This window comes from Panthera tigris, chromosome B1, assembly GCF_018350195.1.
Source record: "Panthera tigris isolate Pti1 chromosome B1, P.tigris_Pti1_mat1.1, whole genome shotgun sequence".
Lineage (NCBI taxonomy): Eukaryota > Metazoa > Chordata > Mammalia > Carnivora > Felidae > Panthera > Panthera tigris.
In genome coordinates this window covers 115,684,393-115,700,446 of record NC_056663.1, presented here as the reverse complement: position 1 = coordinate 115,700,446, position 16,054 = coordinate 115,684,393, and the positions used below count along the sequence as shown (strand labels likewise).

General features: G+C 35.9%; 1 protein-coding gene across 1 annotated transcript; it reads right to left on the bottom strand.

The window, feature by feature from the left end:
• Positions 1-5,205: 5,205 nt before the first annotated feature.
• On the bottom strand, positions 5,206-14,709 carry GIMD1 (GIMAP family P-loop NTPase domain containing 1). Its single transcript, XM_007080934.3, has 2 exons — positions 14,317-14,709; positions 5,206-5,466 (listed from the first exon to the last, which is right to left on the bottom strand). Exons 1-2 carry the CDS (start codon positions 14,707-14,709, stop codon positions 5,206-5,208), a joined length of 654 nt encoding a protein of 217 aa, XP_007080996.1.
• Positions 14,710-16,054: the final 1,345 nt, after the last annotated feature.

Genomic DNA, 16,054 nt, shown 5'->3' with positions numbered 1-16,054 from the left:
GTCACTTTTAGAGGTTAACAAAAGAGAATAATAATGTTGGTAAAAATAACCTTTTTCTAAAACTTCAGTTGTCATATGAAAAGATAACATTTTCTCTTAAAACAGCACATAAATGGAAAACAAAAACTTCAGGTGCTTATGAATACATTTATTTTTAAAAATAAGGTTTGAAGATTTGGGGAATAGCTATGTCATTTAAAAACATTGGCCTTTTATAAAGAATATACCTGAATGTGCCTGAGGCACATTGGTAATATGCCTGAAACACAGTAGAACAGAAAATCTAAACAAATTCTTAATGAAAAATATGGCAGAGTATAAACATAAGTAAAAGCAAATCTGAAATTGCTAATTGAGGTAATCTATTTAGAAGAATAAACCTAGTAAAGGTCAGAGCTAATGAGTATTAGGGGTGAATCACCAATGTCCCAAGATGGTATGTGCTAATGAGACTCTAAACTCAGCTACACAAAAATATCAAGTATACCATCTTCCAGTCCTCTAAAATGTTCAAAACTTTCAAATACAAAGTTTGGTAGAGAATTTTGTCTTCCAGGTGAGAATAGCATATAGTTTGGGCCTCTGAAGGGACATGAGGGAAGATTGCAAATTATGGACTAATGGGATAGGTGGCAGGACACCAAAGATGAACTTTCTGGATATCATTTCTTTTACGTAGAGCTAATTTTGGTCACATGGTTCTTTTGTGACAAGTTGTAATTATCTCCAGTTATGATTAGTTTATTCAATGGATACACATGCACTGTCATCAAAAAAAAAAAAAAAAAAAAAGCTAAACAATCCAACTTCAAGTAGAGTACAGCACAGCAACAAGATGTTCACTGTGGTGTCTCACCATACTTTTGATTCAACTACCCCACTACCAACTAACAACTTACTTCTGTACATGCACTATGCTGATTATTATGAGGAGTTAGAATTGCTGCTGCATAAGAGCACATGGAAGAACAAGTCTGGAGTTTAATGCCTCTTGGATACTGTACTAGAATTAAGAGTATATTAGGGAAAACACACTGACAAGAAAGATGAGGAAAGATGGAAACAGTGGTGAGCAATGGACCTTCTAATATTTGTATATTAAGTTGAAAGAGAAAATGATAAATTACCAGGAATGGTCAATGTAATTGGTAAGAAAGTACTTTTGAACAGAAGGGGCAATCTGTCAGGAAAATCTTGAATTAAATGTCTTAGCAAAATCTGGTAATAGGGGGAAAGGAGAAGCATTCCAAAGCCCTCTTTCCTAGGTAGGACATGGGAAGGAGATAAGGATAGGGAGAAAATGAAAGTGTTCTACAGGTCTTACCTTAGTTGGTGAGGGCATAATGCTCTATGGAAAGAAAGTTCTTAGGGAAGTAGTTGTTACCTTGTCAAACAAATAGTGCTTGATTCTGAATTCAGAAATAAGGAAATAATCCTTAATGCATATCAGAGTAGAACTTTGAAATTATCAAGGATCAGCAAAACTGATTTGGTAAAGGAAAAGAAAACTGCAAGAAATACAGTAATATCAAATAATTAAACATAAAGTATGATGGAGAAACATCCAATATGCTTACATGGGAGAATTTAATATCACAAAATATTTTTCATAACACAAGTTTTTTTTAATTAGGAAAAATCTAAAAAATACATAAATGAATGCCTGAGAATATCTAGCAAAATATTTTCAAAAAGGAGAAACTTCTAGATATCAAGGAATGATACAGAGCCATTTTAATTAAATCATTCTGGTATCGGCGGTGTAAAATAGATAACAGAAAGAAATAAGAATCCAGAATAGATCCAGAAATAAAGGAGATATCTTTCTCTCTATATATCTACCTACCTCAGTCTGTCTATCTTCAGTAGGAAAAGGATGAATTATTTAGTAAACTAGAGAAAGTATAATTGATTACCCATCTGAAAGAAATGAAACTAAAACCACATCTTGTATCAAATACATAGAAGTATATGAGTATAAGAAAATTCACAAATTTAGTTTGGCATAAATTCTCATGAAGTTAAGGGATAAATAATAGAAGGGAAAAAATAGCAATGTGAAAGACAGATGGAAGACTAATATCCGTAGTGTACAGAGAGCTCTTCTATTTTGCCAAGCAGGGAGTGTTAAAAAAAATATTCAGTGACACTTGTTAAAGATGATAAGGCAGACTTTATTCAGGACTGTGTAGATAGGTATAAGTACTACTGCAGTGGGATGTTAGAGTCGGGAGACAGATTGGATTCAACTCCAGATATTGCACAGCCAAGTGTGAGAATTGACAAGGATATGAATTTACACCCCAAGGAGCAGGGTGGGGAATCAGTGGTCACTTTGGAGTTGATGGAGGATGAGGAACCTGATCAGATACTGAGGGTCGAGGGTTCTGGTTTAACTAATGTATCAGAATTCTTGCTAAGACTAGATTTTACAAGGAAATGCACAGGCGGGCCTAGAAGACGTTTAAGCCTGACTAGAGTTTTGGTCAAGCAAAGAATCATTATAAGAAGTAATCCAATAGGAAAATGATAAAAAGGATAATGTGAAGAGGCAATTCATAGAGGAGCAAATCTAAATGAGCAGCGTGCTTATAAAGATAGTCTAATTGAATAGTAGTTTGGGAAATGCAAATTAAGGTAAGATAATTTAACATTTATCAAACTGGTGTTAGCAGTAGGTATTTAAGGTGATAACACCAACTGATGACAAAAATACAGGAAAGGGTACTCAAATGTTGGTGTAAATAAAGTTTGTGACACTATGAAAAGAAACTGGGTAAGATATATTGAAATTAAAAGGTATGTATACCTCAACCCAGAAACTCCACTCTTGGAAATATAACTTACAGGAAAACGTCAATCTTATGCACACACACACACACACGCACACACGAATAGTTGTCAGAGCATGACTCTTGGTGACAAAAACTGGAGTGCACGTCAATAGAGGAGTAGTTGTACAAATTGTTATAAATACACTGAAATGTAAAAAGGGATGAATTTAAGCTACTTTTTAGAGTTGGAGGAATTTTTATGAGGTTGTATTAAGTGAAAAAAAGATGTTGTAGAGAGTATAATATGAAATGTTTTTTAAAAAGGCAAAAGTCCTCCATGTGTTTGTGTGTATTCCATGTGTGATTACTTGGACTAGCAGGAAAATATGAATGGTGCTCTTTGTTGACATGAACTCTCTCTAATTGGCTGATGTGCATGAAGAGGAGAGATGGAAGGAGGAGAGAGGTAAAAGCGGACCAAGAAAGCAGAGCAGAAGACTACTAAAAGAAAGTCAAATATGTCATATCACATTTAGGGAGTTATGTAAATGTACATATGTTTTTATTTATATATATATGTGTGTGTGTGTGTGTGTGTGTGTGTGTGTGTGTGTGTGTTTGTACACACACAAATATAAAACATAATTTAGGGGAAAACATCACAGAAGTCTTCCTCTTTGAAACTGGAGGCACCTTTCCTGTATTAATCAGGTTGGCCTCAGAGGTCTTGAACCCCTGAATGTTCTCCACAACCTATCTTTCCTGAAACTAGTATTATTTATATCCTAGAAGAGTTAGCTGATGTCACATGAATGAAAGATATGAAGGACTTAATACCTGAATTTTCCACTCCCTTCGCCACTCACTTCAGTTTCAGCTTCGCAGCCTCAAATCTCATTATCTGTCATGAAGAGAGCAACCCCTGAGGAAGTGTCAATTCCTATTTAGTTCTTAAACTCAGCCCCGTTGTTGGGCCCTGCAGAGAAATAGAGATACTGTTTCAAGTTGGAATTCGAATTATGCTTTCACATAGAAGCATTTTACAAATTTTGGTGTTAGGCTTTCTAATACCATTTGTGCTAGAGTTCAGGTAAAATTAAGCATTAAGTAGGCTTATGAGGACTAGTCTGGGAGGATAATCATGAGCTACAATCCTGTTTCTAATAGGAAATACAGTGAATTGCACACTTAAAACAACTTACAAATTAATTTCGTGAGGTCAAACTGTTTGTAAATTGGAAACTATTTTAGTGAAAGTTTTATAAATTATAAAGCTCATATACCAATGTTAAACATGAGGATGATCCAATTTTGATTTGGTGATAGACTTGGCTATGATTGACTAGAATTATTTTCCTTCAGTCCTCTCTGCTGCCTTTTAGACCATCGTCTCTACTAAGCCAACATGACCAACTTTAAAAGGTAGAGGAGGCCTCTTTTTAAGTCCAGGCTTTATTCTTATTTGGTTATTACAGTAATATTGTTACCCTTGTTTGTGCTGCAGGGCTTGGCTCTGAATTTTTACCTATATTTCCAACCCTAAATACGAACCACAGGTTATAAAAAAGTGGAAAAGAAAGTTAACATTTATTGAGCATCATTACAGTAACTATCCATTAGATATTCCAAATGAGGCCTTTCACAGGATTAAATAATTTTCGTTGTCTAGCATCAAGTAATTGGTGGAACTAGTTTTTAAAATATAGATAATTGATTCATCTTAAATTTCATTCAAATATATATACTAAACAGTTCATGAATCAAAAGTGTTTATTGAATTTTTACAAAGTGAGTACTCAAACCAACCTCCAGATCAAAAAACTAAATATTACCAGACTCTCAGAAGCTGCCCAGTGCATGCTCACCGTCCCCTCCCCAAGAGTGACCTCTCCTAACATCAGAGTAGTTTATATTACATCAGTTTTGACTGTTTTTGAACTTTATACAAATGGAATAATATAGTATATACTATTTCATTCAATTTTATGTTTGGACAATTAGTATTGTTACATGTGGTTGTAGTTTGCTCATTCTCATTATTATATAAATACTCCATCGAATATACCTCAATTTGCTTATCTATATTCCTGTTAATGGACTTTTGGATAATTACTGGTAGCTATTTGGCTATTATGAATAGTATTACCAAGAGCATTCTTGTACATACATGTCTTTTAGTGTACAAATCTACACATTTCTGCTGGATATATAATTATAGGTCAATTGCTGTATCATAGGATTTGCATTAGAAGTCTTGTTTCCTTTAATTTCTTTTTAACAGCCAAACAGTTGTCCAAAGTGGTTATACCAATGTACACTCTCAGTAGCAGGCTATGAGAATTCTGACAGTCCTCAACCATTCTGACAAAGGCACTTTTGAAACAAGGTTTCTGACTCTAAAGCCCAAAGCTCTTTTCCCTTTATCTAAATTTTATTTAAAGGTAAGAACTTGGTAACAATTTTCTTTTATAAATTCCATGATTCTTTCTAAGATTTTTATTCTTTGTTCATTAAGTGAGTTTCCTTTTTTATACTGGAAAATATATCTGTGCTGTACAGAATTTAGCAGTGTTAGCAGTGTATCGGAGGCCTCATGCAAGTATTTATCTTCACTGAACCCAGCCTCTTCTATTTTTTCTGCATGGGTGAAAAGAATGGCAGTGTAATTCTTCCAAGCATGTCCTAGAAGTTCCTGAAAGAGAGAGAAAGTTAAATGGCTATTTGCCTTGGCCTATATTCCTCAAACACAAGCAAAGGAGTTACGGTCCAACATAGGCAACAGATCTGGATGTCATTATGTTACTAAAAATTGATATATGCAATGGAAAGTGAAGATGGGGTCAAATAATGTAAGTAAATGGATAGAGATGGGTGGATTTTGTTAAAAAAAAGGCTTTAATTCTCCATTTCATTTTGCTCTTACAATTTATGTATACACAATTTCAGAACTGCATGTTATTAATGCTGCATATGATACAATTACATTTATAACATTCAGCAATAATTTCTACTTGCCTGCCAACCTAGAGCTGTTAGAACCACTGAATTCCTTTAAGTCAGAGGACTTGGGCCAAGGGAATTGTCGTATTCTTTTTGTAGAAATGTTGTGTTACCATGATAACCAAAAGTGTCTTCTAAGGATTTGTAATTATATAATCTGGTTACAATCTATTGATTAGTCAGATGTCATACAATGGAAAAGTTAAGATCAAATTGCATTTAGTGATTTGAAACAGCTACAAAATATTGTGATTCACTCGCATCCTCTTCACTTCACATGCTTAGAATCAAGTCCAGTTTATCAAATGACTTCCTCTACTGTGGTTGAAAAACATTGAAGACTGGTGTTCCTTTGTTTAGTGATATATGGAAGTTGGTTATATAATAAATTCTTGTTTGGTGAAAATAAGCTGATGTAAAGCAGAAATGCCAGCATGTGGCAAATTGTTCATACAACATGGAAAGTGTCTAGGAATAACCATTTAACTTTTTAAAATATTTACAAAGTTATATGAAATCATGGCATTGTGAAAGTAAAATGACATTCCATTCATTCCAAATATTCTCATTATCAAAATATTTTCAAATCTGCTACCAGTTTATAATAGCAGTTTGGAATTTAGATCCTCACCATCATCTCAAATAGAAAGTTTATTAGGGTTTTATTTATTTTTGAGTTTTTGGAAAGATATAAAATACTTAGGAATGAACATAACAAGAAATATCCAGGACCTCTAGTAATCAGAAGAAGGAAGGAAGAACAACTACTATTTAGTGCTAGATATTATGCTAGGTACTTTACATGCTTTATTTATTTTGAAATTCAACATAATGCTTTGTGGAAGATACTAGTATTATTTCCATTAAATATGGAGAAACTGATGTATAGAGAGGTTGAATACAAATCCATAGAGGGATATCAGGACAAACTGGTTTAAAAATTCTTGAGAAAATTGAAAGATGGTTTGGGAAACTATTTTCAATGTATGTAGCAAATACTGGATTGGTATTTATAAGACTGAAAAACTGCAAATGAAAGGAAGAGAGAAAAGGGGAGAAGGAAAGGAAGGAAGGGAGGAGGAAGGGAATAAGGAGTCAAGACATGTAAATAATAGAAAATACGGCAAATGTGGGACAATATACTTAAACATCTTGAGACCACGGTTACCAACTAAATTCCTGGTACAGTCTGGCATTTATCAGACTATTTGTTTACACATTTATCTCTCTAACTTGACCAGTAGCTTTTGGAAGGCAGAGTCTATGCCTTACTATGTAAGTCAAAGCTTTGGCACATTGTAAACTCTCACTAGATATTGGTTGGATTAATTTGGAATGTAGACCTCACTGTCATCTCAAATAGAAGGTTTAGGGTTTTATTTATTTGTTTTGAGTCTTTAGTTTTGAAGTTTAATCTTTGGGACATAAAATGGTACTTTCCTATAAAATTTCTCTTTTGTTCTGTAGTTCTCGTGGGTTTGCATGTAGTCTGCATTTTGTGTTTTAAATTCAGAAACACTTTTCTCAGTGAGTAAGTCCAAAATTTTCCTCATATCTGTTTAAAATTTGTCTATACCATAGAATACTTATATGTATCTAGTTCTAAAAATGCCCTGCTTGAAGAAAATCTGAATTGAAATTTTAAGATCAGTACATTCAATGAATAATTACTTTTAACAGATTCTAAACTTTACAAAAGGATTTTTAAAAAAGTACTTTAGTAGGCATATTCTTATGTGCCTTCAGAACACAAATTAGCAAAATCTTAACTAACCTAACTTGTAAAAAGGATAATTCTTGTGTAAATCTAATATATGTGTAATTTCAAGATCACATTTTACCTAAAAGTGACATAGCAAAATTTGTCATATTCAGTATGTTGTAACATGTTCCTTGTGAGAGAAGATCAAAGCATTGCAAAATAAACTAGTGTTGTGAGTTGAATTGTGTACCCACCCCCCTCCAAATTCATATGTTGAAATCCTAATACCTCAGAATGTGACTTTATTTGACAATAGGGTCATTGTGAGTGGGCCTCTAATCCAATGTGATTGGTGTCCTTATAAAACAGCAATTTGGACAAAGATAAGAATAAAGGGAAAATGCCATGTAAACATAAAGACAGTCATCCATAAGCCAAGGACAGAACTCTTGGATAGATTCTTTACTTATAGCCTTCAGAAGGAACTAACCCTGCTAACATTCATTTCAGACTTCTAGCCTCCAAATTTATTGAAAGACAATAAATTTCTGTTACTTAAAAGCCACCCAGGTAGTGCAGCCTTGTTACAACAGCCCTAGCAAATTAATACAAATGGCTGAAAAATTAATGAAGTGCTAAATAGATTTAGATTCTGGGAATAAAAAGATTCTTGGGTTATTTACATCAGAACTGCTTGGGATGCTTGCTAAAAATGCATCAGAATCTTTAGGGATGGATCCTGGGAATTTGAACTTTAAAAAGAATTCTAGGTGATTTATTCCTTCTGCAAATAGTTATTGGGGGTTTACTTTGTTCCAGGGACAAAGAGTGGACCATGACAGATAAACTTTCTGCTTATGTCTAGTGGAGAATTGTTTGTACTACCTAAACTTAAAACTGAGGAAGAGGGGCAGGCAGGAAAGAAAATACTTTCAATTTGGTTTAATTGCAGGTATTGTGATAGAAAATATATTGGTGCTTTAGAGGCAGACATTTAGCCCAATTTGGGGTGGAGGTGGAAAGTGAGCGTTAGAGGAAGGGTTTTCTAGCATGTGATGATGCCTTGAGTGTAGGCATCAAGAAGAGAGTTATCAGACTGTGAAGACACACCAAGTAAAGAGACTGATTGAGCATTATTGGGAATTGTATAGTATTGGGCCTTTATTTCTATAAAGTGTAATTATTAATCCTTGAATGTTCTTATCTCTGAAAGTTTCTCAAATTTAGAGCCAGTTCTGATATTCACCAAGTACATGATTGATGTGTTTATATTGATTGTTATGATATTGAAATGTTTAATTCAAGTTAATAAATAGACACCTTAACCTCTTGAGTGCTACCCCCAGGCCTCCCCTCTGGGTGTTGGTTGATGCATGAACCACATTTATCATTAAATATTTTTAAAACATCACTATAATAAAAATTCATGCTAAATAAACTGTTTGGCTCAAGTGATCCCTTCCTGAGTTATATAATATGGAATTCTTCTCTTGCTGGTTAGTACTTACTACATTAAATGGTATAACTTTCACGGTATGTCTTTAGTTCCTGATTTTCTGGGTTGTAACGTTAACACATTCTGTTTTTGTCTCCACCAGACATTTCCTATACTTTAAACTATAATAACATTCAGGAAAAATGAGTTAAACCACCTAAGGAAAATGGATCTATAAGTGCGACACCACTTAAAAGTCCATGTGTTCAACCACTCAGAAGTTTTTACATGTTGATAATTATTTATGAAAGGATGCTCATGTCCTAAACTGTGAGAGAAATTGCACTTTTGAGTTACTGCCAAAAATAGAAGGGAATGGTTGATTTAGCTTATAATCTTTAGATTGATTTTTGGCTGCAAAATAGTTGACTATTTGAAAGTAGTGTCGCTTGGTGTATAGTCATCGTGTTAGTGGCCAAACGTGTTCTCTGTGGACCCAGAGAAAGAATAATCACAGTTGATTGATACCTCACATAAAAATCCAAGAGCAAGATAAGTTAATGTAAGTTATCTGGTGTTAATAATTTAAATATAGTACTAAGCTAGATGGAAATGTTACAATCAATCATGAATTGTTTGGTTTCAGAGTGCTAATGGGTATGAGTCCATCTAGTCCTTTTGGGACAACTAGTTAGGATATAAACTTTGTTTTCCAGGAATTATGTTCATTTTCCCAGGACCTCACCAGCCCTGCCCCATTTGTTTGTGGTTGATGAAATCATAGCATCTGGACTTTTTCGGGGGGAAATTTTAAAAAGCCAACTATTACATCAACTGAGAGAAAAATTATCATGGAACAGGAGGACAATAAGGACCATTCTTTATATTTCATACTATTCCCTTACTCTCATCCCACTTAAAGCACCACATTACCTTCTCAGAGAACTGAATGATAAGACGTTGTTAGATGCAGAGAATATTCAGCCTTAGAGATCATGTGTCCAAATTGCCTTATTTTACAGATGAGGATATTGTGGACTTTTGATGTTAAATGACTTTGCCAAAGCCGCACAGCTGATTGTTGGCAGGCCTGGGCCTGTGACAGAGGTCCCCTCACTGCCAGGCCCATGTCTTTTCCACTAAATTAGAGCTTCTCACTTTAACCTTAGTAAGCCAGTGAATTTTCTTCCCAGATTTTTTTTCTAAATTAATAAGGAAATTCTTATACATCAGGGCTGTGTATGCTTGATTTCACTCTGATTTTCTTCTGAAATCTATCAAGAAAATCCCAAAGAAGGCTACAAATAACATGTCCTAATTTTAGCATAAGACAGATACTAACAAAATTATGACCATAGCTGACATTTGGTGTGCACTCGCCTTGTGCTAGTGTCTGAGTTAATTTACTGTTATAATATGAAATTAGTCCTGAAAATAACCCAGTAAAGGAGACACTGCTGTTTTCCCACTTTACCAATTAAGAGATTGAAATCTAGAGAAATTACTTGCCCAAGGTCACAAAACAAGTAAGCCGAAACTTGAACACAAGTATATCTTACTATAGAACCTGTTCTCTTAACCTCTATAATAGGTTGCTCATATCTAGTAATTCATTTGAATAAGGACTCATTATAATTTGTGTAGTGACAGTAATAAAAAATGATAACAATGGTAGTAATTTTCTGCGAACCTACTGTAAGGCACAATGCCAAGCACATTATATTCATTAAATATAACCCAAAAAATTTTAACATAGGTAAAATTATCCCCATTTTATAAGTGAGGAAATGAAGCCAAGAAACTCTTAGTAACATTTTTAGTCATATATCTACAATTGTAACAAGGCTTATTTTTCAACTAAATGGTATTAAACAACTAAGCCCATTATGTTTGTTAAGTATTTTCAGGCCTCCACTGGCCTTCCACACCTATAACATCAACATTTGAGTTGTTCAGTCTAAATCAAAAATACATGCTTGAAACCTGATTGTATATAGTAATAACACATGATGCCCTGATGGTGGAAAGAATTTGGATTTTAGTCAATTCCTGGATTCACTTCCTTGTGCAGTTTGGCTGCTTGCTAGAACTTTTCTTAAGGTAACTTTATTCTGTATTCTCTGATTCATTACTTGTGGATTTTTAAATAACATTCAAGTGATAGTCAGATAATATTTAGATGAATCATTCCCTTTATTTCCCAGTTTCGGAGAGATGACTCACTGACATCTCCACCATTTTGCTATAAATTACGAAGACCTAACATAAATAAAGAAAAAGGGATCATTTGGGGAAATGTTTCATTTGTCATAGCTGGCAGCCTATAAGCCCTCTAAAAAATATTAAGAGCACAAATTAAAAGAGACATTTAAAGAGGGAATAGGGAGGTACAGGAAAGAAGAGGTTACTTTTCTGGCATTGGCGTTGTTGACTCCTTCCATGACAGGGAGCAGCACCCCCAGAAAGGAGGAGAGGAAAGGGGAGAAGGCAGATATTCCATTCCCCATTTTGCATAAACCAGGAAGAAAAAGCAGTCCAGGGTGTGTCTGGAACCAGAGGACCTTAACAACTCCTTGCTGCTTCCTAACAGCTGTTGGTCCTGTTGAATACTCAGACATTCTGCAGCTGCTCCCAATCTGTGAGCACATCCAGATGGCTGCCACCAGTTACTTAAGCACCTTCAGGAAGAAGGTCATAAACAGCCAGCTTGTGCATAGGCGATCTTCAACCAAAAATTATTATGGAAGCCCAGAATAGGACTGCAGTGCCTCCCAGGGGTCATGGGCCCCTCTGAAGATTACTAAAATCTTGGCTGCTGAGTTTTCCTGGGAGGGAAAAGATATTTATTTTAGAAAAAAAAAAAAAATTCTGGATCTGAGTTTTACTCTAGCCTATCTCCTCCCTGCCTTTAAGTCATGACCTGGAGACTGGCTTAAGGAAGGCAGTGGTAGGAGAAGGTGGCTGTATGCCAGATACCTTTTTCAAAGATGAGAGAGACATGTATGAATCAACTTCTCTTGTATAAAAAAATAGGGGATTACAGTAGTGTTCTATATCCTAAAACTGGAAAACAAAATCTGTTTTTAAAACGTATGCCTTTTAAAATGCCCCTTTTGGCCAAGCATAGTACCAGCATAGAGAAAAATTTGGAGGCATAAGGAGAGAGGTTAGTTTTTGAGAAATATTCGTGCACTTACTGAATTTACTGAGTTACATCCACCTATACTTTAAGCCAAATATTTATTTAATGGCAGCTTTAAATGAATTTTAAAACTTGTTTAAAAATTACACTGATGGTGGGGTGCCTAGGTGGCCCAATCAATTGAGCGTCTGACTTTCGATTTTGGTTCAGGTGATGATCTCGTGGTTGGTGGGTTTGAGCCCCACATCGAACTCTGTGCTGATAGTATGGAGTCTGCTTGATATTCTCTTGCTCTCACTCTCCCTTTGCCCCTCCCCTGCTCGCTCGCTCTCTCTCTCTCAAAATAAATAAATACACTTAAAAAAATTACACTGATGGAATAGCAACAGGTTTCTCCCCCATCTGGTTTCTACCAGAAATATTGTTTGACATGCAGGCTTTCATAGTTTAGGGGAGGTTTGTGGGTTTTCTTAGATTACACATTGTTTCTTAATTGCAATCATCTTCTCTACTTTTGTACAGCATGTCCTTGATTTTTCAGGAGTTGGATGATGAGGATTATTTTTTTATGCTCTTGTCACCCTATTTTTTTCCGCTAGTTTTTTGTGATATGTTTTTTTTTCATTTTTAGAACCATGCAGTTACTAAAAAAAAAAATGTGTCATTTAGAACAATCTTATGCTTTTAGTAGTTAAAGGGAAGAAAATATTCCTTTGAAGCTAAGTATACTGTCTTTTTAAGTGTAACAAACCCTACATCATGATCAGAGAAATGTCTGCTCTCTATTCACCATGTAATTTACCTGTAGAGCTTCTAGTAATGATGAGTTCTCTTATCTCAATGACTAAGCAAGGCTACTGAGTAATGCTAGTCAAGTCCAGCAGTTAAATTTGGTTGGCCCCAGACTAGAGAATCAAGACACTGAATGGAATGGAGCAGCTCAATGAGCAGTTTCCAGGAATTGTTGGTTTTACATGGGCCTGGTTCATATATGTCTATACTGTATGCAAGTATTACTCCCTCCATCTCCTGGTTATAGCCATACCCAGAACCTCTCCCTATCTTCAGCTCCTCTCCTAGACTAGCTGAACAAGCTTCCAAGATAGTGACTTGTAATAAACGAACAAACAAACGTGAATGGACCACTAGGCAAAGGTGGCATATGTTATTTATGTTCACACTGAGGTCCCTGTGGTCTTCTCTTGGCTATCATGGATCAGTTAGTGGCCCTACAGATGATGAGGCACACAAAGCATCTGAAATTCTTTATTTCTTTCCTAAAAAATAAAGCATAGATCTTCTGTGCATGTTTGCCATGATATAAGTCAGAGTGAAACCTCCTTTCCCCCTGTCCATACATTACACTACTTTGGCGCTGTCTTATATTTGTTTATTCATCTCTTCTAGACTGTAAGTTTTTTGAGGGCAGGGCTCATGTACTGTTCACTAATCATTAAGCTCTGTGCAGGTGCCTAATACAGTTTGCAATGATTGAATCAGTGAATGAACACCCATTTGTTTGTGAACTGTAAGATACTGTCCCCTTAAAAAGGAGGGGTGTACCTCAGTTGGTTAAGTGTCCAACTCTTGGTTTTGACTCAGGTCACGATCCTATGGTCATGAGATCCAGCCCTGCATCAGACCGCTCCCCTCCCCAACCTGCTTAAGATTCTCTCTCCCTCTCTCACTCTGCCCCTCCCCGCTCCCTCTCTCTCTCTCTCTCAAAAAAAGAAAAAAAAAAAAAAGAGATTGTCCCCTTGATATTAAATGGATGCAAGTCAGTATTTTAGTTTTAGTTTAGTAGTTCTTAAGCTTGGCTGTTTTTAAGAAATATATGGAAAATTTATGCAAATGCATATACCCAGGCTCTACTCTTGTGATTCTCTTTCAGTGGGGGCTTGGATGAATATGCATTTTTAATGACAGCCCAGTTGATTCTGATGCAGATCGAGTGGAGACCACATTTACAAACTTATTCAGAGGTTAGTTAACCTCTGAAGTTAGCATCTTATTTTTTAGGGGGGTGGGTAGAGTCCTATGGCCCAGCTGCAAAATTACCAACCGAATTCCTCTAAAGGAAATTGTAAAAATGGTTCTTGGTGGGAAAGATCAAGTAATTTTTACAATTTCTATGTGACTAGCACTTGTTTTAAACTTGCTTTAAACTACTCTTTTAATCAAATTGTCATAGTTCTTTCCTGTTAGGATAATTGTCCTTCAAATAGGAATAATGGCATTAGTGTAATTGCTTATTTTGTATTACCTGAATCATCTGGACTAAGTCAGATACTTCCTGTCCACAAAGAGGCATGTCTGCTCTCTGGACCAGCAGTGCAAGATGGAGACCCGCTTGCCCAAAGTGATGTGCCAGGGCCTCCTTGACCTCCTGTTTCACATGCTTCTTGGTCAGTCTGCTGTGTGGATAACCTGGAGTGTCCAACACCTGGATCTGCAGGGTTATCTCTTGCCCCCCTCGACGCATGAAGCCACAGAGGTGACAACTGCGGCCCAGACAGCAATCTTTGGTCACAGAACATGGAGAAAAGCTGCTGTGGAAGTCAGTGCTTCCCAAAAGAATGTTCCCAGCAGAACTTTTTCCACTCTGAGTCATGCCAAAGAGGGCCAAGTTGATGATCATCTTGTTAGAGTCTGTCATGTCTGTGGGTAAACAAAGGGTCAGCATAAGCAGTTAGACTTCTATACTCACCCAGTGTAAGGCATCTTACTTGGCCAGGGGCATTGCAGGTATTACCTTTGGTTTACTTAGCCCTCATTCATAGTGGCTAAAACACGGAGGAGTTCTCCACTTTAGTGGAGACAACACAGTGATAGAGGAAGATTGAAAGAATATTGGTAGTTTGCAACAGGAGAGAAGAGAGAAGTTTAATATAGATAAAGAAGAGAGGAGGAAGCAATAATTGTAGGAAAATGAGGGGGGAGAAACAAAATGCATGAAGATAATGTAAACCATGTTTAGGAGGAATATGTTAACTCATCAGTGTGGTAGGTGAGTCCATTTTGCAATGGGTGCTGATGTTTCTGACTTCATTAACAAGGCTAGCAGCAGTATTGAAAAATTAATCACTGTTGGAGGAGAAGTAGGAACAGAAGAGTGGAAGAAACAGATCCTTCCTGCCTTTTAAATAACATCCCATACTTCTCCACCTCCCCACCCCATGAATACACAAGTGGCATCTGCAAAAAATTATCTTTCCTGACTTCCTGAGTGTTTGTCCCCTATGAAACATGAATAATGTTAAAGATTTCTGTTTTTGTTTACTATTTTTTTACAACCAGGCAGCACTCTGATGAAAATGAGAACTGCTTGTAATTTCTGTTATGAAATAATTAGTAAATCATTTCCATGGTCCACCATAGTAACTTACTGGCTTTTGAATAAAGGAAGTAAAGCCCAACACATTGTGTAGCTCAGTTAGGAGGGAGAATCTTGAGAGAATCTATTCCATTTAAACACCCCTAACATGGAGGTAATCTTCTGTGCAGAAATAAGCATTTTAAGGTCACTGATAATTTTTATTAGATCAGTAAAGCAGAGCTACAGGCCGATTGCCAAGTATACTCAATTGCTGATTCAGAAATAAGGACACTTAATATTGCATATTTATTACTTTTGCTTATAACTTGTATTTCTAATATTCAGTTTTATGTCCTTCTGGCCTTTCTTGTCCTCTAATGCCCCTCACCCCACCCTCCCTAGACTTTAATATGAACATTTTGAAGGAACCTCACACCCCCACACAAAATATACTCATTTTTGGAGTCCCTCAAGGTGATTCCAGCTCACCCAGCTCATTCAGCCCTATCAGCTAAACCATAGTCACTCAGATTTCTTTTTACTCCTTAATCAAATGCATGATTTAAAAAGTAATAATGATTATGGAATCCCAATACGTTTTCTGTATGTCACGTACCTTTTCCAATCTTAAAAATACTTTTTCCATAAACTTCCCTGGAGCTGGTATAGTTGTTCTCGGGTTGAA

Bases quoted from the DNA above. Each gene is read 5' to 3' on its own strand.
- GIMD1 (XM_007080934.3), bottom strand. From the start codon at position 14,709: ATGACAGACTCTAACAAGATGATCATCAACTTGGCCCTCTTTGGCATG. The intron at 5,467-14,316 runs GTAATACAAAAT...TCTCTCTTTCAG, and splicing joins ACTTAGTCCAGATGATTCAG to GAACTTCTAGGACATGCTTG.